Genomic DNA, 27,414 nt, shown 5'->3' on the forward strand with positions numbered 1-27,414 from the left:
GATCTAATTGCTCTCTTTCCCCTCAAGATGGTACGGATCAAGCACCGGCAAACATCGTTTCCCACATCACACGACTTAGACTCGATGTCAGTCGCCAATGTCATGTCCCAGCTGCTCGCGAGCTCGTCCTGGAAGTCTATATTTAAAAATCCATTTGTTCCACTAAACTCCGTCACGGCACACAGCTTTGGCCAGCGCATCAAACTTGGCTTCTTCCCGGCCTCGGATTGAACCGGCACGGCTCTTTTATACGCCAAGTCTGAGCAGGGAAGATAGCAGCGGTCCTATCTCTGTGCCTCTGTCACCTGGTAAAGCAGCCGGTCACCTGCGTAATCGAATTATCGGACGTGTGGTTTAATTATATTTCTGTATTAAGAAAATGTAAAGTCCATAATGTGTTAACAGCGTGTTTTAGCTGCCATTAAAAAACTCCTTTTAATTCAGGTTTACCTTTATAGTGAGACGGACACTGAGTACTTACTCACTGACGGTGTCGTGTCTCAGTGGGTGGTTTTTTATGCGCTCGTTAAATACAGTGCATGTGTGGTGGGATTGTTGGCAAAACACTTTCAAATAAAATGACACAAAGTAAATATATTGCTCTAAAATAGAGAGTGCTCTTTGCCAAAGTCAGATAAGATAAATACTTACAACACCAGTTAGAATAATTCAACCTTGCTCGTTGTGTTTGACATATTTCTTTTTAATTGCTTTTTAGAGAAACTCATTCTTCGTTATGTTCTCAAATATAAGAGGATGTGACAAGATTACATCATTTATTGAGCTCCAGTAGGTTTGATGCTTTGACACATTACTGAAATGAATTAGTCTCCTCTGATTATTCTTTATTTGTGTGTCTTTACCACGCAGCATGATATACATGCTTTGTCTACAGTCTGCCTTAAGTTGAGGTGTATTCTAAAACTATTATTTCTTTATCAATATTCCAGCTTTTCTGCCTCATCCAACATGCAGAGAGTTTTCCTCTGGCATTTCCACAACGTTTTGTCATGCTCAAATTGGAAATGGCCACAAACACGTGTGGATGGAAACATACCTGGTGTATCGAGGCCGCACCGTGGATCCATTTCAGTACTTTTTCTCACCTAATCCGTCTCATTTCCAGGTACGGAGACATGGTGCCAAAGACGATCGCCGGGAAGATCTTCGGCTCCATCTGCTCCCTGAGTGGCGTGCTGGTGATCGCTCTGCCGGTCCCAGTCATCGTCTCGAACTTCAGTCGCATCTATCACCAGAACCAGAGATCAGACAAGCGCCGCGCTCAGAAGGTAAAAGTCAGTGTCTTCATTTTCATCCCTTCAGCTCCAACTGGGGGATTCAAAGTCTGGGTTAAATACGTGTCGTTATGGTGAAGTGTGTGCACGTTCACACACAAAAGAGTTCAAGCTTTTGACTTTCCAAAGGTCACAGGATTATTAGATATTATCACGTTATGGAGGGAGAGCATGAATGGCAGCTTTATGTGTTGGATACAATGTGCTGCGCTGTCGGATAGCAACGGTTCATCCTGAAGGTCATTTTGAATGTCTTTTTTATATTATAATTATTGTGTATTTAGATAACAATAAATACAAATAATGAGAGTTTTGAAAATATCTTAAAGAATGATGGTTTGCTTTGTATCAGAAGGACGGAGGAAAACATTTGTCAAACTTAAAAAAAGGTGATGCAGAAAAGAATTGAACCCAATTGAATTGTACGTGTGCATTGTTCAAAACCATCGCACACACTCAAAGGACAAGTTTTGCCCTTCAGAACTACATTATTTAACGTCCTTCAACAAATGCACACACTAAATCCAAGTAGCAAATGTTCGCTATCCACTTACTACACTCACCCAGTGGGCTTGACCTTTCTGTGGGGCGAGATAAGAGAGCAATTAAGTCAGAGAGCAGCTGCTGATAGCTAATTAAGGAGGGAAAGTCGGGTTTTCTCATTAATAAATTGCTTCGAATCGGCAAAAATAAGAAGGAAATAAAATAAAAGAGGTTAAAGAAGTTTTAGATACCATGAAGAAAGAAACTTAATTAATGATGGTAATTAAACACATGGTTGGACAATAGATATGATAGTGATGTATGGACATTTAGGGTAATTCACTAAAACCATTTTATAAAACTGTTTATGTAAACCGAGGAAATGTCCCACTTTTAAGTAATGAAACCTTTTTTATTATTATTATTATTATTTATTCAGGTAATCACCTGCAACAACAAAACAGTGCAAATATTGTAACTCACACTGTAAATATGATTTTCTTTTTTCCAAGATGTGAGGCATGATCGTGACACAACCAACATACACGGGGAAAAACGAAAAATATGGATGCACGCCATCTTCTTATTACACAATAATAAATGCTGCAGGGAGGATGTATTTGTGTAAGCTAACGTGGAATTTAGCATCGTATGGCTTCCCTTATTGCAACAAAACAGTTATTATACTTCCACATTTTGTTCAGCATTCAAATCTTCACAAAAAGCTAACGTTGGGCTGTAAACCAACGACAGCGGAGTCATTCAAATGTCGGACAAATACATCAATTGTTCCATGATGCTTTTAAAACTTCTACTTATTACCTCTTAATAATTCAAATTTATATAGCGCTTTTCTAAATACACAAAGACGCTTGATTCTTGAGACTCTTCATTGACTTTATAACATTTTTAATGTGGGCATGAATGAACTGTTTCCTAGCAACAGCGACTGACAGCGGGAGAGGCCGAAGAAGCAGTGAGGACAGACATCTGTCTGAGTCGTATCTCAGGAAGCGGTTTAATATTGGGACTCATCAACTACCAAATATTTCATAATCCAGAAGAACATTATTTAATTGCTCATCAATCCGCCACACAGATGTTTCTCATATTTAAATGTAGATTTCTTGAGTTGATGTGATTCAACAGAAACAACAGTGGATCTTCACTCTCACAGTATTTGGTCATTTAGCACAGGATATAAAAATATATATTTTTATGAATCTTAAGGGACATGTTTAGATTTCCAAATTTTTATTAGTATTTGTTAAACATGTGTTATACCACGAAGGGAACATAAAACTCCTCAGTAAAACTCATTCTAATGAAGTTCTTTAAGAGTCAGCGTCTCCTCTGGTTTATCCGCCACATTAAATTAGTGATGAGAAACTCTGGGACGCATAGTACACTTTAAATGAGGAAATCATGAAAGAAAAACACAAGAGATGTTCAATGAAAAATTCAAATAAACTACATTTTAATGCAGATTTTCTTTGCTGCAGTCATAGGGGACTAGAAATGAAAATCACTGAGTTTCAAAATGTTTAAGACCAACATTGGCCTCAAACTAACTAAAACAGATGGGCACTAACCCGGTGTTCTTTTTTGAATCAGTAAATGGATTGAGTGGGTCAGACTAAAACATTTACTGAAACAGATTAGGAAACTTTGTCAGTTAGTTTGGTGCTGCGCAGCGACAGTCCCGTGGGTTTTTGACCATCTGTTTTCAGAAAAAGAAAAGCTCTTTTTATGCAAACAAAAACACAGAAAAGAGCGGTGAGAGCGAAGCACAAGAGCTGAAAGACACTTCAGAGCTTTCGCTGCTTTAAAGGCTGAACATTAAAAGTTCATTTTTGTCATAATTATAATGTCTATAATTGAAAGTTACCAGATTGCACGATTGTTTTCTCAACTGCTGTTTCTAAAGTATACTAACAGTAAAACATCTATAATTTCTTGGCATTCACATAGATAGAAAACCATATATACATAAACATTATCCATCCTAAGGATTTCTTTCATGCATATTATAAATATATGAAATCTACAATAGACAAGCAGTTAAAACTACATGAAGGTGCATATTTTCTTTCTAGATTCTCAGTAATCTTCTTACATCGTAAAAAAAAAAAGCTTTTCCACGCCAGGAAAGTATATTTTGTTGGTACTTTGGAAACCTGGAGTTCTGCCTGCAGGAGCTGCTTTGCTGGATTGGTTTGTGTAATCGTCAGTTCTCATCTTGTACTTATGCCCACAACAGTAAAAGGTTAGCAAGTCACCAACACATTTAGCCTGCACCTGTGAGCAATTTCATTTTCCAATTCACATAAAAACGCTTTTATAGCCACGTGTGCCACGTGTTTTCCCCAATAGTCTAAGAACAGATAGGAGGAAAAGTAGGAAAGATGCTCTATATATTTATATTAACCCTGTTCTTTCGCTCTCCTTCCCTCTATTACCTTCTCTCTCTCATGGCCTTACCTTTCTCTCTAGGTCTCATTCGTCTTCATTCTTCTCTAACAACAGCCTGCTCCAGGCTCCCATTACAATTATGTAGTCATCTTGGGATTTGACTTGACAAAAAGGTCTTCTCATGTGCCCATTGTCGCTTCAACGTCAGACAACTGAAAGTAAAGAATCCAAATGGGATGTAATGATGATCGTTCTGCGCTAACTATGTGGGTCTCGGTGTAGAGTGCAGTGTCTCCTCTTCATGTTCACTCACCCACAGATGGCAGAACTAGTCTGGGACATGCCGCCTGCTACTAATGTGCCTTAATCCCTGAGGTTTTTCAGAAAGAAAACTTCCCCCAGAAGAAGACAGGTTTTCTTTTCTATCACAGCACGACAAAGCGATGCGGCACAGTCGTCATCAGAGTGTCGCCAACGTCGGGGCGGTGAATGGACTGAGGTCACACCGGTAATGGGAGAATGAAGTCGAGTGGAGCTGCGCTGAGAGATGGCAGAGTGTCAGGAGAAAATTTAAAAAAGGCCAGAGATGTGAGGGCAAAACAGGATGACAGGAGAAAATTAGGAAATGAGAGGAGTAAAAAGCAGAAAGGGAACACAAAGGAGACATTCAGAAGAAAAGCAACGGATGGAAGTTGGCTGGAGAGAGGCTGATTGGGGTAAAAGAGAGAGAGAGAAAAAGGAAAAGGTCTCTCTATATGCGGCAGTTTCAAGGCTCACTTGTCTGTAAGCTGAACATTTCATACCTTTTTTCCCCTGGACGGCTGTAGTCTGGCTGTCTGGCTGAGTGGTAACAGCGGAGCGAGCAGGCTTGATTTTCTCAGTTAACCGAGACCACGGATCAAATAAAAAAGGTCAAATCACAAGAATCCATCATCACCTCGCTTCGAACAGCGTCGAGGAGATCCATGAGGCCGGTCTCTGAACAGACTGTAATTTGCCTCAAAGAAGTGCTCCAGCCGTGAGAAGTCGTCTCATCGCCCTCAATTGTCGCCCAGAATCGCATCGATGGAATACATATGGCTGCACTTGATGAAATGTTCCTTCATTAATATGATCATCGGCGCTGTCGTATATTATTTTCGGCAATCCCACAGACAGCATCCGGCTGCCGTGAATACTCACTAGCGCAGCAATGTGTATTAATCCACTGATGTCCAGTAATGCGCTTTACGAAACACAGCCCAGCTGTTTGAAGGGAGGATTTAACATGTTCATACCCTGATTTAACACCAGATGTACACACAAAGATCAGATTACTCATCTAATCAACTACTGAAGAGAGGATTATTGTATTATGTCTGTATATGTTTAGCGATGGGGTGGGTGGGTGTTGAGAAAATAACGAGTGACTACACATTCATAACAATGTTATTTGATCGATGAAGAAACATAACAAGCAGGAAGGTTATATCTTAAAGCTGATATTGGTTGCAAAATGGGAATTCGATTAAATTCAACTCAGTTTATTTTGTATAGCCCATTATCATGAATTACAAATTTGCCTCAGAGGGCTTTACAATCTGTACACGTACGACATCCCTGTCCCAGGACCTCACATCGGATCAGGAAAAACTCCCAAAAAATAGAAAAAAAACTTTCACAGGGAAAAAAGGGAATAAACCTCCAGGAGAGCAACAGAAGAGGATCCCTCTCTAGGATGGACAGAAGCAATAGATGTCATGTGACCAGAAGGAATCATTACAGAGTTACAAGTCTTACAACACATTCAATGAGTATGACAGAGTGTATGACTAGTTGGTAGTAGGCATGGACCACGATCCAGACCTCCATGATCCATCAGCCAGATGGAGGTAGAGAGGAGGAGTGGGCGGAGCATCAGCAGGGCCATGGCATCCGACCCAGCCAGGTCCAATTCACGTCTCATAGGGTCCCTATGAGACGTGAATTGTACGATTCAGGATATCAGGGAATAAAAGTAGGGACGTTTTTGACACTGCTGCATTGATTTTATTTAATTCATTTGTATGGGATAATATTATTAACATTACTTAACAACATTTGACCTCTTCATTTGGAACCATGGGCTTGGGGATGAGAGCTACAGCAAGGCAAGACAACTCATAAAGCATTGAGAAGGACAAACTCACCGTTGTAATACCAGACGTATCCTTTAAATATGAACATGAGACTGGATGATGACATGGACCTGGACTTGATTTGCTATTAGACCTAAAACTTGCGTCTCAAAGGACTTGCTGAGACTTCTGGACCTCTAAACTAATTGAGAATTTCATCATCTCAGAGTAAAGATGAACCATTTGAGCTCGATAGACCATCAGAGGAGATGAAATAGTCATCAGCACATCAATATGATCCGAGTGAGTTATTCTTTCATATTTTTTTTAGCGTTTCATGTGTCAAGTTAAGCTTTTGATCAATGAGAAGCGCAGGCGGTCAACATCAGCGCTTTCCCTTCCAATACATTCACCCTTTAGCTGAGGTGGAAGTTAGCGGCTGCCTTCCTCTTTCTCGACATATCGCATCCTGTGCACGTAGAAACAAAATCATTATCATTACTTCCGAGTCTCCGGCATTCCTCAAAGCAAAAGGTAGAGTCTCACGGACAATTCCTGAAGTAATTCCATTACTTCTGATTCAAGACTGGTAAGCAGATATTGCTCCTCCTGTCTCCTGTTTCTGAAATGCATTTATCAGGAAGGGAGAGAGCAGCAGGACAAGGTTAAAGGAATCTCTCACCCTCCGTGTCCGGGAGCACTTGAGGAAGCTATACATATATATATACAGTCGTCCTAATATCCTCTTCATTTCAAGAAACTCCTAATCCAATTCCTCTCTCATTTCCTGTGTCTCTCTCGCTCACCTTCGCTCTGTTAAGTGATCGCATCTATCGGTTACAGGGGTTTTCACATTTGACTTCTTTTTTTGTTGCTACGTCTCATTGTAAAGAGGACCTGGAAACAGGCTTTCCCCGAATTGACAACACTGTTATGTTCAATAAACAGGTGCGTTGTTGTAAACTCGTCAGCCTCTGATGGGAAGAACCATCACGAATGCAGGAAATCGTCCATTAGTTGTAACTCAGTTGCGGACAGACTACATCAGCAGGTGGGCGTTGCTTTGTCCTGCGGGGGAGGGGCTATCTATGCGTTGACTCTTCATTGCAGGACATTTGAAGGCTCAAACGCAAAATACAATGTGCAGGTTCAAAAAGGCATTCTCCATTTGGATCAAAGTGGTGAATGGCCTCGCTGTAGTGGATGGAAATTATTGGTAATTTAGAATAACACGGCATCATTCGATACATTTTATTTGTTTAACCGTTCCAAACAACTACAATAAATCTTTATGTGAGATTCATCTGCCTTTTTGTGAGTGAGTTTTTATTGAAAAATCTATGTGGCAAAACGTATGTGCACAGTTCTGTCCTCATAGGAGCTATAGCTTGTTATTAAATGAATGATTAGTTCATCTTTTTGACAATTTATCAATTAGTTATTTTCTGACATTTCCTGTAAGAAACAGAGAAAAAAATTTTATCCATCAACATTGTTTGGGTGTATGTGCATCCAACAGTTTAAAAGCAAGACCGGTTATATGGTTTTATAATATACCGAATGTGCTTTTTGCTTGAAAGTCCCTTATAAGATAGACTGATAACATAAAAGATTGCCACTGAATCTAGTCTCCATACTTTTGACCATGTATGTTGAGGAATAGCATCCAATATACTCCTCTCAATGAATGATCAATGAGAGCTTTGTTGATGAGTTGGCAGTTTCCCACCATCTCATTTAGCCCGAGTCATCCTCTGCGACCTCCCGCCCACCCTGTTTGATGCTGTGGCCTCTTCTTCTTCTTCCCACGCATAGAAAGCCAGACTGGCCAGGATAAGAATATCCAAGTCCAGCAACGCCAACGCATTCCTGCACAGCAAACGCAACGGACTGCTCAACGAACTCCTGGAGCTGACGGTGAGAACGACCTCTGACCTGAACCCTGAGAACCCTCAACAGCCAAGTGAACGTGATGAGTACTGCAAAACAATTAAAAATTTAAAAAGATTATGTGAAATGTCAGCAGATTATAATTCAGTGTGAGAGATTAATCATAGGCTTGTCAAACACCCTTCTGCTAATTCCTTCAATTCACTGTAACTCAATAACTTAGAAGCAGCAACTTCACATCAGCAGTACACAATCATCCACACACACACACACACACACATAGCGACAAACAATTGCTGCTGTAATTAAGCAAAGGACAATTTTGAAGTTATTTAGAGGCTGTACAAGAACAATAGGAGTTGGAGTCGTTACATTCTTGTTGTTATACGGGGCAGAGGAGTTATGCCAAAGATCTCCCATGCGGGTGTTCCATGTAATCACACAAAGTACTTTTCTTGCTTGTCTTTCAGTCCGACACTTTATTTCATCCATGTCTGTAAAACTCAGACAACGAAGGTCGTTTTACTTTTCATGGTTGTTGTGTCGCTCTTGGTGATATTTAGATGGGTCGTGCATAAATAAATTTAAAAAAGCTGCTGCTGCAAATTTCAAACTGCAGCGGTGAAAAGTAGGGCAGCGGAGAACTTATACTCACCCAAACCCCTGCTCCCGCAACAGGTACACATGGTTGTTGTATCTTTTCTCCTCTATGAAACCAGTGTAGAGTCCATACAGTATGTCTGCTGTCATCATCATACCTTCAGCCTGCAGTATTTTGAGACGACTCAGGGGCAGCTGTTGTAAACACAAGTGTCGATGAAGTTAGCGTTCATTCAAAAAAATCAGGTGTCTGACCACTGGGCAAATGTATATTCATCCTAGTTTTAGCTTTTTTCCTGGTCCCTACCTGCTCCTGTGGGAAATATCTGGCTCTTCGAGCATAAACAGAAAAAAATATTTGTTCGATACAGATCCTCATTATTTTTGATATGAATGAAAAACAAGGCCGTTCCCTCCAATATGGTTGCAATTATAGATCACTTAGCCTTAGCACATGATGAAAGCGAGGCAATAATCTTAAATTAGTTTACAGGCTGAGAAACAGGGCAAAACGGATAGCATGGATTACCTTTTGGGTTTTTATTTTAACTCTGGACAAGCCAAGCTAATTATCACCTGGATCGAGCTCCGAACTGAACTGCAGACACGAGGTATTGATCTTCTCATTGAACTCTCTGAAAGGAAACAATTAAGTGTGTTTCCGAACAAACAACTATTCATTCAATTGACATGTACTTCTCTTTATCTCCACTTGCAGACATCAACGAACTGTCTACTTTTTCAAGTAAGCATCCACCACCATGTCCTCCTGCACTTTTACTCAACCCTTTTTTTCTATATTCATAACTCGTCACCACCATGGAAAAAAAATTGTTCGGTAATGTATGAGCAAATTGCCTGTAACCGTCCATCCAGTCCATCATGCTGTGCTTTCAGTGACACACTCCCCTCCTTGCAGATGGTTACTAAAATGCATTTGGATCTAATCGAGTCCAGTGTGAAAGCTCATGGGTGTCTGGAAGTGGTTAGAATTATCATATAAATGCCATCTGTGAGTACTGAGCGACCCGCATCCCTCTGCGAGTGTGTGACGTGGCTGCCAGAGTCCTGCCGCATCAAATTACGGTGGTGTCACTGCTGTCAGTCAGCGGCGCTGCGTAGGTCTGGGTGGGAGTGAGTGGGGATATGACAGAATGACTGGTTCTCTCGCAACCTATAGTTAGATTAGAAGTTCTGGTCTGCTGCTCTGTTTCCCCCCAAAGGCTTTTTAATTTTCTGACAGACATTTATTTGTTACCCAAATCACAGGCTCATTATCATAGAGGGAGATTTATTGATAATCCAGTCAAGTTTTATTATAATCTTGCTCAGAAAGAGAATACCGCTTTATGCCTTTAGGTGCTTTTAAATTTACACTTTTCACTTTCGAGTGACAGAATTAATTAATTAAGAAATAAGCCCCAGTGGGTGAGACCCAATCACTCTCCACATGGCAGATATGCTGAACCGTCTGTAAGCACATAAAAAAGTACTTGGATTTAAGGATGAACTGATTACACAGTTACAAATAATAATAATAATAATAATAATAAACATTTATAATAATAATAATAATAATAATAATAATAATAATAGTAATAAACTTTTATAATAATAATAATTCAAAAGAGTATTATGACAAGTTTACACATTTGACATCTCTCATGATAAAGTGGTGACCTTTTGGATTACATGGATGTAATCAGCCCTGATTGCCGGATTTATACAACCGCAAGGCAGTAATTACATTTAACAGGTCTGAAACTAATCAGATCTTTGTATTTTCAACATTGCCACACACACACACACACACACAGGTCTAAATATACCCGACAATGCCGACTGTGCTCACTGTGAGACCAAACTTTTATCATCACAGCATTCGGTCACATTACCCACCCATAATTGTGTTTTGTAAGCTCACTTAGAAGAATTGCAACTCTTGAATAGGTTCCTGTTGTGTGTCATTGTAGATAGTGTTGCTAATCAATTCGCAAATCAATACGCAAATCAATTATGGAATTTAACATTGCACATTTACAACAAGTAAATAACAGTGATCTAGGAATCAGATATGCATGCTACATGTCACAGTCTCACAGTCAGTCGAAGATGTGCCCATTAAATTATCTTTTAGAAAGTATGAACCAGGTGGACTGCAGGAAGTTATCTCAAAGCTGGTATAAAAAAAAAAGCACAATTTCTCACAATCACAAAAGCTCTCCTCCTTTAAGTCAATACAAGCCATGGAGAATAAATAAAGAGACTGAAATCCACAAGCTCTGGGAGATGGTTATGCGTGATATAGAGTCCTGCAGGCTATCAGATGACTTACTTTGATTTGTCAAGTATTTAATTTCCATTTCCCAGTAATTATGACTAATATAAAATTGTATTTTCAGAAATGCATCTGTCGCAATTTATATCTATAATTAAGTCAAACATGACAGATACCATATTAAATCCATATCACCTGCTTATATTCAGAACACAAATATAGAAATTAAAGAGCAGTCGTTCTGCATTAGTAGTTGAGGAAGCAGACTTCCTCTCTGTACTTACATGAAGAAAAACTTCCTCAAAGAGATTAAAGATGGATTGAATATTTTGTTACATGACAATAATCTTGAACCTTGACAGTTCTCAGTCTCCATACAATGTATTTGTGAGGAGGGCCTCTGCCACAGGGCAGATCCTCACATTGAGACACCAGATAGTTTTTCCGTGCCCACATTACTCGATTGTTCATGTGTCTGAATGAAAGTCCTTGGGCTCGATCGCCACCCACCCAAATCCTTTGAGTGTGCGCTGTAGGGATGGAATTCATTAGTTTCATGTTTTTTGCCAATTAGAATTATTTTGAGAAAGCTTTTAGACTAAGTCTCGTTTGGGGGGCTAACAAAAACACAGTTTCTGTTATTCTCAACTCTTGTGTAAAGCTTCAGAAAGTGGAAAAAGACATTAATAACTGCAGCTGCCGTGAACATCCCATGAAGCATAGTGATGTCTACTCAGATGATTAAGTAAGAGAGCTGGCAACAACGCATCATGCTTGTATTAGTTCAATAAACTGAAAGGTGGAGTTTATTTGCACCCTACTTATACAAGGAAACAAACGAGAGGCCATTGCAGTATTAATATTCAGAATAGAAACAATAATTATGAACAAACCACTTGCGAAGGTTGAAGGATCAATCTACACCTAGCAGAAATGTGGTACACTATGTACATTTTAAAGCAAACAGCAAGAATTGTTGTCTACCTGCTAATAACGGAAACAAGAGTGAAACTAGAAAGGGCACTCGGTAGAGCGCATACCTTCGCATATCACAAGATTGGGCATTGAATTATGAACATTTTGGCATTAGTTGCATGCCAATTGGACAAAAATGTATCGTGCTATGGTAAAAAAAAGATGTTGACCTTTCCATGACCTTGACCTTTGACCCGATTGATCCCAAAATCTAATCAAATGGTCCCGGATAATAACCAATCATCCCACCAAATTTCATGCGATTCAAGAAGATTTTGACCTGTTCATGACCTTTGACCTTGACCTTTGACCCGATCGATCCCAAAATCTAATCAACTGGTCCCCGGATAATAACCAATCATCCCACCAAATGTCATGCGATTCGGTTCAATACTTTTTGAGTTTTGTGAATAACACGCCTACAAATAAATAAATAAATAAATACACGGCTATCAAAACATTACCTTCCGCATTTTCAATGCGAAGGTAATCAACACGCTCCAAAGTTGTCTCGTTTAAAATGGAAGACACAAAGCAGAAGGAAAAAAAGCCACCGTCTGATGTCTGAAGTTAATTCTGTGCACGGAGTCGAAGTGAGAGGCTTTAAAGAGTACACCAACAATGTCATTTGTCAACATTTGGCAATTGTGTGTGTGTGTGTGTGTGTGTGTGTGTGTGTGTGTGTGTGTGTGTGTGTGTGTGTGTCTCTTACTAAGGATACAGAAGAGGATGAGCAGAAGCTGACGAAGTCCACCTCTCTGTTGGAGAGCCAACACCACCACCTACTGAACTGTCTGGAGAAAACCACTGTAGGTACACTGGAACACGTCTCTGTCTCTGACTCCACCCACCTTCATAAATAAGGTTGAAACGATGTGTTGTTTGTCATTTAAGTATTAAATGATCATCATAATATTTTCACTCCAGTAAAAAAGACAACTTGTCCATGACTTCAGGTTTGGAGGTGCTGGCCACTGCAACATAGACATGTAATCAGAAAAAAAACATATGTTATGGTGTATATAAAAAGGTAGAGGAAGTACGCTAATCTTTTACTTGAAGTAAAAGTACTAATGCCACACTGTACAAATAATGTAATTGAAAATGTTCCTGTAAATGTTGAACAGGATGTGGATGTAGAAGTAGTACTTTTGAGAGCTGCTGTTTTGTGTGAATGAGTGTATGAATTTACCATTCGATTAATATTATCAGTATTTATTATCTTCCTCCCGTGTATTTATTTGGCAAAGTATCTCATACATCACTCAGGAACCATGAGCGTGTTTTTTTTATTCACTCCACATTCTGTTCTCCTCTCTCTGCACCAACGCCTCCTCCGTGTGTGTTGAGAGCCCCGTTCTGTTGCTTCTCTCCAGGCTCATGCGTTTGTGGACGAACAGATGTACAAGCAGAACTTTTTAGAGACGGCGCTGCAGACCTACCCGTCACGTAGCCCGTCTCTATCCAGCCCCGACAGCTCTGTGGGTTCCTGCTGTGGCCGCAGAGGAAAGAGAAACACTCCTCTGCCCTCCAGCCATCCCATCCCGACACACCAGGGGCCCCTGCAGGAGCTCAGCGCCATCCACATCCAGTGCTGTGATCGGCCGTCTCTCACCGCCGGGTAACAGTAGCAACGCTCCGCAGCATCCCAGGGGATGAATTCTGCCAACTTTATGAGATTTAAATAGTTTACAGTTAAGCTGCCTTCAATATTTCCACTCAAAGGGTCCCGCTAAATACAACCAGAGGGGTGAATCCAACTAGAGGTGGAGTAAGATTTTTTTTTTTTCCAGTAATATGGATGAAATTTACATTTTAAGTGTCTAATACCCTTTCAATTTTTAAATAAATTAGACTTATAAATTATATAAGGCCTTTTTTTATTCTTATATATATAGATATATATATATATATATATTTTTAAAGATACATTAATTGCTCAAATTTGACGTGTTCATCTTGTGTTATCTCAAGGATCGCTCAGTTTAATATGCATATCCTCTGTAGATGAACATTACGACACGTTATAAACATTCTGTCTCACTTTCCTCTTCCTCTAGTCGTTCAAACCTCAACCGCAAAACCGATGAAAGCGGCAGGCTCAACAGCAAAGGCAGCCGGATCACCACGGCGATCATCAGCCTCCCAAGCCCCCCCGCCTTGACGCCTGATGGCGACAGCCTCCGCAGGGCCCCGCAGAGGAGGCCGCCGCTGACCTCGGGTCACCCAGCAGCTCCGAGCATCCAGACCACGACGAGCTCAGCTGGCACCAACGTGGTAAAAGTCTCTTCTCTGTGACACACTGGCTGCCGGATGTAAGAAGAAGAGGAGGAGGAGGAGGAGGAGGAGGAAGAGGCCAAACAGGTTACACTACCTTTATGGACGCGCCATGTCCTCTCTCACAGGGTCCAGAGGAGGAGCACCGTATTCCAGTTTGAGAGAAGACCGATGACACGGGGCCGTTACTGAGGGCGAAGATTTTGGATATGTGAACCGAGAAGCATACAGCTGTCATGCCGGGTATGCACTGTAGATACGGACAGAGTCGCTGCATTTATAATAGTTTCTAACAGCGGTACAGATGTTTTGACAGCCAGTACTATGGAAACATTTTTAAGACATTGCACAATTAGCATATCCGTACATCAGCACATGCCGTTCGACGTACCCCGAATTCACAATTCATTTGAAGTGAATTACCCCGGTGAAATAGTGAAAAGGAGAAATATTGACTGTGTCTACTTGAATTGGATTGGACTCGTTTGTGTTACGTGTTGTTTGTCTAAAGAATTTTGATGAAGAAAAAAACCCCGCTGGCTTTCTTTACAGCAGCATCTTGAGAAGTCCGGTGCCTACGACGCTGCTAATATCATATCATATATCGGTCATATTTGTATCCATTCACGGTGTCAAAGACCCAAACCAAACTGTGCTTTTTAGTTTCTTCATGTTTAAATGTCAGACTGGAGATGGACTGAGTGAGGCTGAGCTGACGAAGCTGTAGGTTTCAACTTGACAGTGAAAACTCTCCAGCTGACTGACGAGTGAAGGTTTTATATTTGAAAGAATAAGGCAGGCTTTATTCTCTTTTGTTTGTTATTGTCAATAAATCCCATGAAAATGTCTCAGAAGTGTGTAAGCCTGTCTCTCCAAACGTACGGACCTTCTCACCCTCTCTGTGGCACTCAGATCCAAACCAATGTGTTCACACATATTTAAAAAAGACATCACAAAGATGAATGAAAAGGTTTTGTAATTCCCTCAAACAAAAGTTACTCAATCTGGAGTCAATAATGCAGTTATTTTTTGACTATTTTAAGCTGCGGATGAATACACATTTAGAATTCAAGTGACAGCAGCATGACATTAAAAAACAAATAATAATAATAAACTACAGTGGCCTTGTCTACTGCAAGGAAAGAACATGTAATCCGGTGTAGCTCACTGATGTGTTTTATGGAGGCCTGTGGGCCTTTTCTGCATTGACAATACACGTCAGAAGAGATGATTTATTGTTGGTTTTGGTATTTTCTTTGGAGTTTTTGGCAAAATATAGAATATGTCCTGCCTTATTCCTAAAAGTAATGAAATTATATCCAGTTTCTATAAATGTGTTTGGTGCTTTTTGTCCTGTACAGTAATTAAAAGCTGCAGCTGTTATGCTGCCTTCGCTGTCCGAGATGAGAACATGTTATTGTACGTGTTCATCATGAACATGAGTGGGCAATTTTAGGTTTTGAATGGCGAAAAGGTTGAGCACCACTGTGCTCTCTTCATCAGTACAGGAGGGGGACATGGGGAAGGGGAAGGGGGATTTGAAATTCTGATTTTCATGGAAAAACTGGAACTAAGAATCAACGTTCAAACTGATTATTTGTGGACTTTTCAAATGGAAAGGGTAAATTATGCAATTATAAAAAAACATTTAGGCAAATCCAGTAACTATGGTTTTGGCGGGGAATCCTATTTTGTAATCTTTCTCTTTCTCCCTTTAAATCAATTCTAACAAAGCCGTCCAAAGTAGTCGCCTTTTGCGGACTGAGTTAATGTTATATTCCATTTCATGAGATATGGTTGAAAGCCTCAGCAACAGGTATTTAGAGGCCCTTGAGTTGGGAGTGTTCGGTCAAACTACTTCCAAGGTCAATTCAGTATTTGGAATTTTAAAAATAGGCGATTAATAATCATTCATGATAATCCCAAAGATCGTCACAGAATGGCAGAATTGGTGCATTCTGACCTAGAAACTAATTGATTCAAATGATTTGCTCTGGTGTATGGCCTTACTCCTGCATTAATGTAATAATGATATCCTGTTGCACATCGTTGTTCATTGGAAGTTGATAGACACCTGGTGTTTGGAATAGTTTGTGACTACTTGCCAAGTGTGCAGTTGTTATTCGTATGAAATAAACAGTTGTATTGTCTTTATTGTTTTGCTAAAGCGGAACTACGATTACATTTTGTGTGTTTGCATCATGAAGCACCAAGTGAAATGGTTTTGACTGTATTTGTATACTTTGTGTGTCATTCCTGTATTTTGTCACATTTTAAAACCGAGGTGTCCAAAAACGGTCACTTGTCCATCCGTTGTGGGAACAAAGTATAGTAGTACTCCTCGTGCTGCTATATAAAAAAATATATACAAACCCTTAAGATAATTTTTCCTCTCACTGTTAATGCAGAAAATAATGAGCGCCTTCTCTGTTGTGTTCATCATTTTGATCTTGGTTGACACAGTAGGGCTTTTATCACGGATCACCACCAAGCTCCAACAACAGGAAGCTCTTCTTCATGCTCTATGGTGATTACTAGTTGTCATTATATGATGGACTTGACTTCAAAAGGCATTGTGGGGGTCACTTTTTTAACAGTCTTGGCATTGCTGTCTGTGTCGTTTTTATTCCTTTTGAACTGAATTTATTTTGTCTGTTTGCTGTGTTTTAGTATTTTGTCAGTTTATTTGTTATAACAGCTATGAAGTGTCAGATGAGAATAAAAATGTACCACAACAATCGAGTGTCGTCTTTTGTCCCAATCCTGTCAGCAGCATCAAAACCCGTGAATATATTTGTGTTGAATAGTTATTTTCAGTTTTCGTCATGTTTTTTTAACATAGCTCTCCCTCTGTGTGTTTTTTGTTTGTTTTACAGAGTATATTATGACTTTTCTTTACCTTCCTGGACATACTGCACAATAACATAGTTTACAATGTTTTGTGACAAACTAGACTTTTTTGCCTTTTAATGAATCTTGTATGACATACTACATAATTACATTTGTTGGACTTACATGTACAGGACTGTCTCAGAAAATTAGAATATTGTGATAAAGTTCTTTATTTTCTGTAATGCAATTAAAAAATATTAAATATTAAAAGAATAAAAGGCTTGCAATATTTCAGTTGATTTGTAATGAATCCAGAATGCATGACATTTTTGTTTTTTTAATTGCATTACAGAAAATAAAGAACTTTATCACAATATTCTAATTTTCTGAGACAGTCCTGTATTATGATGTTCCATACAATGGCATGTATTCTGACATTCCATATGGCATTTATTATGACATTCAATCTATGGTATTGATTTAGACATTCCATAATATGGTATTTATTAATACATTCCAAACTATAGTATGTATAACATTCTATTCTATGGTATGTATTATGAAATTCCATTCTATGGCCTTTATTATGACATTCCATTCTATTGCATTTATTATGATATTCCATTCTATTGCATGTATTATGACATTCCATAATATAGTATGTATTATGACATTCCATTCTATGACATTTATTATGACATTCCATACTATGGCCTTTATTATAGCATTCCATTATATTGCATGTATTATGACATTCTATTCTATGGCATTTACTATGACATTCCATTCTATTGAATGTATTATGACATTCCATACTATGGCATTTTTTATAATTAAGTATAGTCTGACATTTAACATCATGACATACGACACATTTTGTTTTACATTTTATACTATGTGATATTTTTTGAAGCCGTACCATACTATGTCTAGTTATATTTCTGAGATGAAACAATTTAAATAAAAATATTTTTTTTACAAATTACCATTTGACAGGACGTTATAATATTCCTTTTTAAATGTATTTTCATATTGTTGTTTATGACATAGTGTATTATGAGGTTGTATGACGTGTTTTGACAGTGGAGCACACCAATTGATTTAAAACATGTGAATGTACTCTGAGTATCTGGGCATTGTCTATATGGACACTATAAGGCATTCAGTTGAATGTTAGACTGCTTTAAATAGCGAACTTTAGATTTCTGGGATTGTTTTACCTTCCTATAGAGTTCCTACACCCGCTCATCAGATAGAGCCTCACTGTTCAGCTAAGCCAATATTCCCTTCCTCTTACAGAGAGAACCTCATCCCTTTACCATCAGTATTTTAACACTATTAGCTTAACCCCTCACAAAGCCAGTTAGCATTGATCCAAGGACAAGACCTAAACAAGATAGGTGCCCCTGATACTATGGGATTCCTAAGCCACGACATAAGACATTGATCCAGTGGCTCACACAGTTCTCACAGCAGGAGGACTCATTGCACTAAGCCAGCCTCTAGTCTCCCGACATGCTCTCATACTAGTAGGGATTCCAAGAGCAGCCATGCTTCTATTTTGAGTGATCACCAAGCCAGCATGCTCGAGGAAAATAAAAATGCAGATGAGCTGGACGAGCTCAGAAGACGAAGACAAGAAGATAAGGAGCTTGATGACCAATTCAAATGCAAGACATAGAGGTATGGGCAAAGAAGATGCACACAAGGAGAGAGAATTGACAGACGAGCTGACGTGACACAACACATTCGCATTAAAGAACCAGAGCTCGAGTCAGACCAGCTTTTTTCCAGTTGTATCAGACTGGATCTCTCAGAAGATCAACACCCTGATGGGGCCTCTGCTCTTACTCTCATATCTCATCATGGAAACAGAGTGACTTCATCCTTTTATGATCTGCCTGCTTCCAAGATATTAAATCCAGCTCCCCTGAACCTGATGTATGCTGTCTCTCAAGATTCAAGTTTTAAGATTCAAGGTTTGTATTTGCCATTTGTGCATAGTCCAGACACATTGGAATTATTGTGCAGGGCTCTCCGAGTCAACAGAGGTAAAAACACACAATAATAAGAAAAATGTAAAAACACACCATACATAAGGTGGTAGTATGTACATTATTAAATACATTTTTTTAAACAGGTTCTCAACATAAAAAGGAGAGGGCAAATGTTAATAAATAAGCTCGTCCTGTTCCTGGCTTGTGAAAAGAAAAGAGGGCAAAGGGGACAGTTATATGGGGAGAGTGCACATTTTGAGAGGTGGAGGAAGGTTATGTGGGGATATTGCACAGATTAGAATATTGCATATTTTCACAGATAGTAAGATTTCACATATTGCACATGGTGGAGTTGGGTTATATATTTTCAATAGTTTTGTTTTTTCAATAGTTCTGTTTTGCCATCAGTCTGACTGTGGCAGGGAAGAAGCTGTTGAAAACACGTGTTCTGTGGGTGATGATGCTGTGCACTCTGCTGTGTCTCAGGTTGTATATGCAGTGTTTGTGTCTGAGCAAAGAGTGAGCTGAATGTAGTGAGTCTCCAATGATTCCCTCTGCTCTTTTCTGACAGCGCTGCACAAACATAGAGTCCATGGAAGAAAGTTGTGTCCCTATGATCCTCTCCGCAGTCCTTATGACTCTTTGCAGAGCCTTCCTCCCTGCCTGGGTGGTGTTACCATACCAGACAGTGATGCCTGCAGCATAATTGAGAGGATAATTTTGCCCTCCTCCTCAAAATGGCTCTGAACCCTCGTACTGAGCAGTATAAGTACCAGGTCGTCTTTAGAACATCTTTAGCACCCAGGAGCATACCAATTGGCTCGATCCAGCATGCAAGATGGAAACACAGCTCACTGCTCTCAAAGCACTTGGTGAGAAATATGGTCAGCCAAAGGCTGTTAGTTCAGAGTGAAATTCAAGCATTATTGAACTCCCCCTCACATGGGTGATGTAGAAGCCTTTAAAGATGTTTCCCCTTCTGTCCAAGCTCTGGTGGGAATGCTGCTGTCCATGAAGGGTCCTGATGTGTCTGAGTGGTTCTCGTGATGTCAGACTCCGTGTGCAGTACTAAATTGGATTTGTTTAGCACTGTGTGTCATTATGAAATGGATCAACGGGAGAATACACAAAATGGACCAATGCATTGTAAAGAAGACATGCAATATCTGTAAGGAACTTCACGTGATTGTTCTTCATGATGATAATATAAACAAATCAGCCACTGTGATGCATTATATATATATATATATATATATATATATATATATTCTGTTCCCACAAGCTGCTCAGTGTTTGGGTCTCACAACTCGGCAGAAAACCATCTCATTATGCACACAGTGAGACAGGGCATCGTGCAATTGAATGGTGCATCTGTATCCTTTAACAACCAGCCAACTGAAAGGCACGTTATCAATGGAGCATTCACTGCAGGACATCAGACGTCAGAGCACACATGCCCTGTAAAGCAACTACCAGAAGATTATCAACATCTCAGAGGTATCCAATACAGGCTATTGATCCTGCATGCCCTCTTCAGCTTGGACCGAGCTCAGCTCATTAGCCACAGAGCCGATTCGCATGGGGCCCGCTGGTGGTCAGCTGGTACATAGGCAAGGTGGGCCAGCCAGATTATTCTAAACCTAGCACAGCATCTCCTGCAGTCAATCAATCAGAAATCTGTAAAGACTGGCAGGTTGTACACTTTGTCAAAGAAAAGACATGCTGACTCTGACTGTACTCCATTCTTACATAGTAAGAGCAGATATGTGGTTTAATGAGCTATGCTACTCAAATACAAATAGATCCCAGCATTCTATCACGGGTGTCGTGGGGCGAAGCTCAGGCGCAGAGAAAATAGGCAGGAGTCCAGGTAAAGAGGAACAAAAAACTCTCTTTTCTGAGTAAAAGTTGAACATAGAAACTCCGGTGGAAGGCAACGTAACACTAGAGAATAATCACATGGGGAATTTACAACAGGTAACAATGACGGAAATCAAGAAAGACAGGAATTAATGACAACAATCTGGCAGGGGACAAGGGAAAGAATGGGAGAATATATAAAAGGGGGGAAAACACAGGTGTAGGGCACGAGTAAATCAGGGAGACAGAGGAGTGGCTGAGGGCAGGTGAAGGGAGACAATCAATAGACAGGAGTGGTTGAGGGCAGGTGAAGGGAATGAACAATCAAGGGACAGGAGTGGATAAGGGCAGGTGAAGGGAAACAATCAAGGGACAGGAGTTGATAAGGGCATGTGAAGGGAATGAACAATCAAGAGACAGGAGTGGATAAGGGCAGGTGAAGGGAATGAACAATCAAGGAGACAGGAGTGGATAAGGACAGGTGAAGGGAATGAACAATCAAGGAGACAGGAGTGGATAAGGACAGGTGAAGGGAATGAACAATCAAGGAGACAGGAGTGGATAAGGGCAGGTGAAGGGAATGAACAATCAAGGAGACAGGAGTGGATAAGGACAGGTGAAGGGAATGAACAATCAAGGAGACAGGAGTGGATAAGGACAGGTGAAGGGAATGAACAATCAAGGAGACAGGAGTGGATAAGGGCAGGTGAAGGGAATGAATAATCAAGGAGACAGGAGTGGATAAGGACAGGTGAAGGGAATGAACAATCAAGGGACATGAGTGGATAAGGGCAGGTGAAGGGAAACAATCAAGAGACATGAGTGGCTGATGGCAGGTGAAGGGAATGAACAATCAAGAGACACTGGGGAGACACACAGAACAGGGTGTTACACTACCCCCAGATAGTTAGTTTCAATATGCCTGAGTACAGTGGAAACTTCCCACGTTTATGAAAAATAACAAAACGGTCTCTGTGTCCTTATCTCCGAACCATTGTACCTCGCCACTCGCGGCACCGCCTTTACAATAATCCTAACTAACCGACAGTTCGCAAGGTCCTGCTCAGTCACTTCAGTACCAGAGTATCTATACGTTCCCCACGGACTCAGGTAAATTCTAAACCCTTCATTCTAACTATACCCTATTCTATTCCCTAACTATGGACACTTATTTCCTTACCCTTAATGCACAAATGTGCTTTCAACTTCACCAGTGACCAAAATGTACATGTTTTTATATTTTAACAATTCTAAGATCAGCGATTAATTCCACGAAGGACAACTATATTTGTAGAGATTTCCAATAACAAACAAAAGGTTGTTGAGGTGGTTGGGTGTAGTTAGGATCAGCTGTGGAGGTGTGTGGGGGAGTGGCTCAGGGAACAGGTGCTGAGAATAGGCCTAATTGGCCTCAGACATGGGTAATCAGGTTGATTGTCTCTCTGCTATATAAGCTGCGAGGGAGATGGAGGTATGAGACTAGCAGAGCAGTGCGACAAATAAAGTGTCTTGCCAAATGTCACACTACGGCTCTTCATTCCTTGGTGCTGGGGGGTGGAAAACCAGGGGAAAGTAACAAGACCTGTTACAGTTGTCTGCTCACCTATTTCTTGAAAGTGGGTGCCCAGTTGTCAGAGTGGAATAACCGCCATTCCTTTCGGTTAGGACCTGGTCACAGGCAAAGTATCGGCACTGCAATTTCAAGAGCAGGTGAGGAGTCCATTCAACTCGCAGGTTGAAGTGGAAATCTGACTAAAATTTAAAAGAGAATTTTTCTTTTTCTACACAAGGATGATGTCATCTGACTCAGTTCAGAAACCACAATCTAATTGGACCTAGCAGGCATGAGGGAGCTCAACCACATCCTCCCTGGCCTTGACAAACAGAAACATACAACACTTCTGTCTGAGCTTCAAAGATGATAAATGATGATCAAATTCGACCAATGGTGTGTGTGTTGTATTTCTGGGCTGGAATGCAGGTGCCTGGTATCTCTGCCTCTCCGAGATAAAGCCTAGATAAATCAGCCGTCTAACCTTGAAACTGAATCGGTATAATCATGATTTTCCTGCAGGCCAAGGTTGATGAGACCTTAAGTATAAGAATAAAGGATATAAGAACACATACAAATATAATATATATGACATCAGAGAGTATGAGGTCATCAACATATTGATTCAGAGCACAACCTGGAGGTGGTTAAAAACTATCCAATATTGCTCCTATAGTAGAACACTTTAAATGAAAGTGTAATTGATTCGCACTAAAAGTGAAAACAAAGAAAGAAGAAAGGAAAGTTTCTGGATTAACAGGAAATTATGAAAAATTATTTTGATTGCAGCGTGGATGGATGGAACAACAGGAGTTAAAAGAGTTATCAAATAAATGATTTAACTGGGGCAAATGCCAAATGTTAAAACTTCTGTATCAGAATAAATCTTTCATATTTTCCCAATGAGACTTATATTAAGTTTACAACAGTGTAACATTAGTGTTAAGTTCAAACTTGGTATTGAAGGTGCAGGTGAGTTTGAAGAGGTGGGTTTTGAGGGCTTGCTTGAATGAATTATAATGGATTATATTAATTAAAGTATCTGAATACTTCCTCTACCAATGTGCATAAAGAACCAGTAAATACAAAGTTACATCCTTGAAACTATTACTATTACAGAGTAATTGTGTACATGTCTCACTAGATGGCAGCATTGTACACAATATTTTTTTTGTTGAGAGTACAGGACACTAATAACTTCACATAGATTGTACCATCCCTACTGGATGTGACACGTCGACATAATCAAACATTTACTTTAATGGGAGACATATTCAGTGATTATATTCAACACCAATGTGTCTAAATCACTAACAGTAGTGTGTGTTACTAAATACATGTGACATTAGGTAATATAAGCTGTTCAAAGTGTCCCTTTGTCTCCCAGAAAAATAAGTGTGTGTGCAGATTTGTGACACAACTTTATAATGAGCTGTTACTTTATTTAATATTGGATATGCAAATGTTGAGCAAGACATTTCCCACTGCAACTATTATCTTTGAATGATTGCTATAAAAGGTATTTTGTGATCATAATACTTCTCCCTAAATTTCTCCCTGAATTAACACAATCCTAACCTTTTTATTATTATCCTCAATATGGAACAAAATCCAAACTCTAGCCACAAAATACTGAATGAACATTATATGACCAAACTAGGTAAACACAAAGCTTAGGTGGAGCAAAACAGTATCTAAAAGCTGGAGATCATATGAAGCACAGAGTTATGTTTGTGACGCATCTCTTAAATACCATGTATGTTACCAGGTGTTACTGTCAGCTCACTGCCGGCCACAAGAGGGACTCTGACCTCTCACAGCATATTTCCATCATTAGTGGTTGTCTGCCACACATATGGACTCATGACTCACACAGACTATGACCTTTTTCAATTTGGATTTTTTTTTAAAATGGGATCAGCTTCATTGTGGGGGAAATTATTCAATAATGATCGATTGTTTTGACTTTTTTGACTGTGTTCTAAATCTCTGGCCGTGAAAAAGTTATTGTTAACACAATTACAGTGAGACCTGTGATGACTCATCCTGACCTTTAGATGGCGATGTACTAACAGCTTTGGCTGAGTAAGTCTGCTTCAAAGGGGACAAACTGCACAAAATAATAATGATAACGTTTATACCAAAGGTCAATAATCAATGCACAGTGGCCCTGTATATTAACATAACGCATTGTATTAGAGCCACAGATATGTGTTTATGTATTTAAAGAAATGAACATTAAGATGTTGTTCAGCTTCTAGCAACTACTAATGTTCTTAATTACAACTTCAATTATATCATCACTCTCAAAGCCAAACACGTTGATCATTTGAAACTCAGTGATATTCAATTTACTTACATAACATTTCAAGAATTACTTGAACAATCAAACTCTAAGAGCCTGTTATAGTGCATACCAAATCCCTAAACTATTGACACCTCATAAGGAATATAATATGTCTTACTGATGATGTAATAAAAAAGTACTGAGTAAGAAAGTCATAACTCAAGTTATTGGATTCATTTTATTCTTTCCATTGTCATCTTTTGTCAGTCTCATTGTAGGAAACATAAACTGTTTTATGTAACATGATAATATAAAGATATTATCAAGACAGTCAGGAGACTGATGTGGTTTAATCACATATTTAACAGTTTGGGAATGGCTACATTACATCACAGGAAAACATTGTATTTTCACAGCGCCTGGTCCTGTTTCTTTTCAATTTAAAAACATGAAAGCACGTCATCTTCTATTCAGTTATTCCCATTACAGTAAAGATAAATTACATAAGACGTGCCCTCACACATACAGTAAGAGCTTTAATAAACCTGATGCATAATACACTTCAAACATTAAGTCACGATTACTTACTCAGTTCATACTGATTGACTTGAGATGGGGAATTCATATATAACTTCATAACATATCTTTGAATTTTAAAATTAAACCGCACCGCTGATGCGTGGATTATAAACGGGGCCAGCATAATTTCACAAATGATTGTCGCTTGCAAATTGCATATAAATGAGTTAAAAGGCTGACAGAAATCTTCCTGACCGTCAGCTAACTATAAGTTGTTCGATTTTGTTCGTAAAACTTGTCAAAGCGTGGCAATCTCATATTACAAAACCAATATGCACTAGTGGTGGCAGTACACCATTTCTTGAAGTTTTACAAGAGTATTGTTTGGAATATTGGCAAAGCAGCCAAATTAATGTAGAGCAGATGATACTTATATTCTAGTTTAATGGCAGTGTGTGAGTCGGAATGACATTTATTGTTTAATTCAAGTCCAATCATGTTTTGTCTTTTCTTGGTAGTAGTTTTATTCATTTTGGGCCAGAACACAAGAAAAACATTTAGATAGCCAAACGAGCCAGAAGTCTCAAAGAACAATAATACAACAGTGTACTATAGATACATCATATATATATTCACAAGTCAGCAGGTGTAGTTAACCAGTTGTTGCTGCTGCATTGACTGACTGAGTGATTCCGCGCTGACTGATCTGAGGAGACACTTCCTTCAGGCTGCACACTGACAGCTGGGAGGAAGAGGACACATGCAGGAGAAGCAGCTGCAGATTGGAGGTCACATTTGGGACGAACTTGTTTTCCGAATCCCAAAGCAGCTTGCTAAACGTTAAATTAGACCCAGGAGTCATCATCTCACTCCTGACTGCAAATAAGACATTCAAAGTCTAAAGAGCAGGAAGTACCACTTACTGTATTTGAAAGTGTTTTCTCTCTTTGAGTTTGTCAAAAGGACATTGAACAAACAGATATACTTAGAAATCAGCTGCATGAACGCGACAGAACTGTAGAAATATTCAAAGTACCGACACGCATGGCATAAAACACGCAAGCCTCTTCCTCTCTATCAGAAGTTAAGTCATGCTAAGATGATTTTCTTTATTTTTCCGTGTGTCAATCATTCAAGGTAAAAGAGACATCATAATGTTTCCTTGACATCTTCAGATTGGAGGAGGTGCATTGAATTATGTATCTATTATACATGTAAAATCTATATTGTGGGGGAGGGATTGATAAACCACTTCCAGTTGGGTTCCTTGTATATGCAGCTCTTCCTTCCCCTTACCAATAATAAAGCATTCTATCTGGGTCACAGCAACAAAAGCCTGTGGCTCAGGTGTTTCCTCTCTGACTGCGGTGACGGTGGCCAGGAAACTGGCCCTATGGCTCGTTTCATGACACATATGGTTTCTCTTACACGCATCCTCCTTAAACTTCCTCTTTCAGTCCAATGCGGCAGCAGTGGCAGAATATATATATTCTACTGGTTGGACATTATTATTGGATTGAGATGTTCACTTTGTTACGCTATTTCAGTTTCCCCAAATATCAATTATTTCAACCCTCATTCAAAAATACTGGGAGGGGGGGAAACGAACAGTAGTTGTATGTGTGTGTGTGTGTGTGTGTGTGTGTGTGTGTGTGTGTGTGTGTGTGTGTGTGTGTGTGTGTGTGTGTGTGTGTGTGTGTGTATTAGGGTATGTGCATGTTATGTTAACATGTGTGCAGTTTTTTTTTACATGTCTACTCATAATTATATATATATTCTTTATTTTATTTGTTTGTATGGTAAGTATCTTTGTATACGTAGAATGTATACATCTTTTCTTTTGCATGTGCATATCTTGAAAACCAATTAAAGATTTGATCACCAAAAAAAAAACTCATTCAAATATGTCCAGATGTGTTGGTCTCGCGTTCCTGTGAAATATTTACGAGCTTCAGTGGACACATCGAGGCTCTAGTGTGAATGAGATGGAGTCCGTCCTGAGAGGTTCACTCATTGGAGGAAATTGGAAGGTAAGCGCTGCTCTTGAATGAGAAAATAGCT

General features: G+C 39.5%; 1 protein-coding gene across 2 annotated transcripts in view; it reads left to right on the plus strand.

The window, feature by feature from the left end:
- Positions 1-14,327, plus strand: part of kcnd3 (potassium voltage-gated channel, Shal-related subfamily, member 3) — a 79,350-nt gene extending 65,023 nt beyond the window's left edge. The window contains exons 3-7 of one of the 2 annotated variants that reach the window (XM_056438319.1): positions 1,127-1,289; positions 8,102-8,203; positions 12,746-12,838; positions 13,406-13,650; positions 14,090-14,327. In XM_056438319.1, coding sequence (XP_056294294.1) covers positions 1,127-1,289; positions 8,102-8,203; positions 12,746-12,838; positions 13,406-13,650; positions 14,090-14,327 — 841 coding nt within the window. Of the gene's footprint in view, positions 1-1,126; positions 1,290-8,101; positions 8,204-9,494; positions 9,522-12,745; positions 12,839-13,405; positions 13,836-14,089 lie in introns of those variants that run through there. The other variant, XM_056438320.1, reaches the window with a different exon arrangement.
- The last annotated feature ends 13,087 nt before the right edge of the window (positions 14,328-27,414 follow it).

The sequence above is a fragment of the Pseudoliparis swirei genome, chromosome 18 (assembly GCF_029220125.1).
Source record: "Pseudoliparis swirei isolate HS2019 ecotype Mariana Trench chromosome 18, NWPU_hadal_v1, whole genome shotgun sequence".
Classification (NCBI taxonomy): domain Eukaryota; kingdom Metazoa; phylum Chordata; class Actinopteri; order Perciformes; family Liparidae; genus Pseudoliparis; species Pseudoliparis swirei.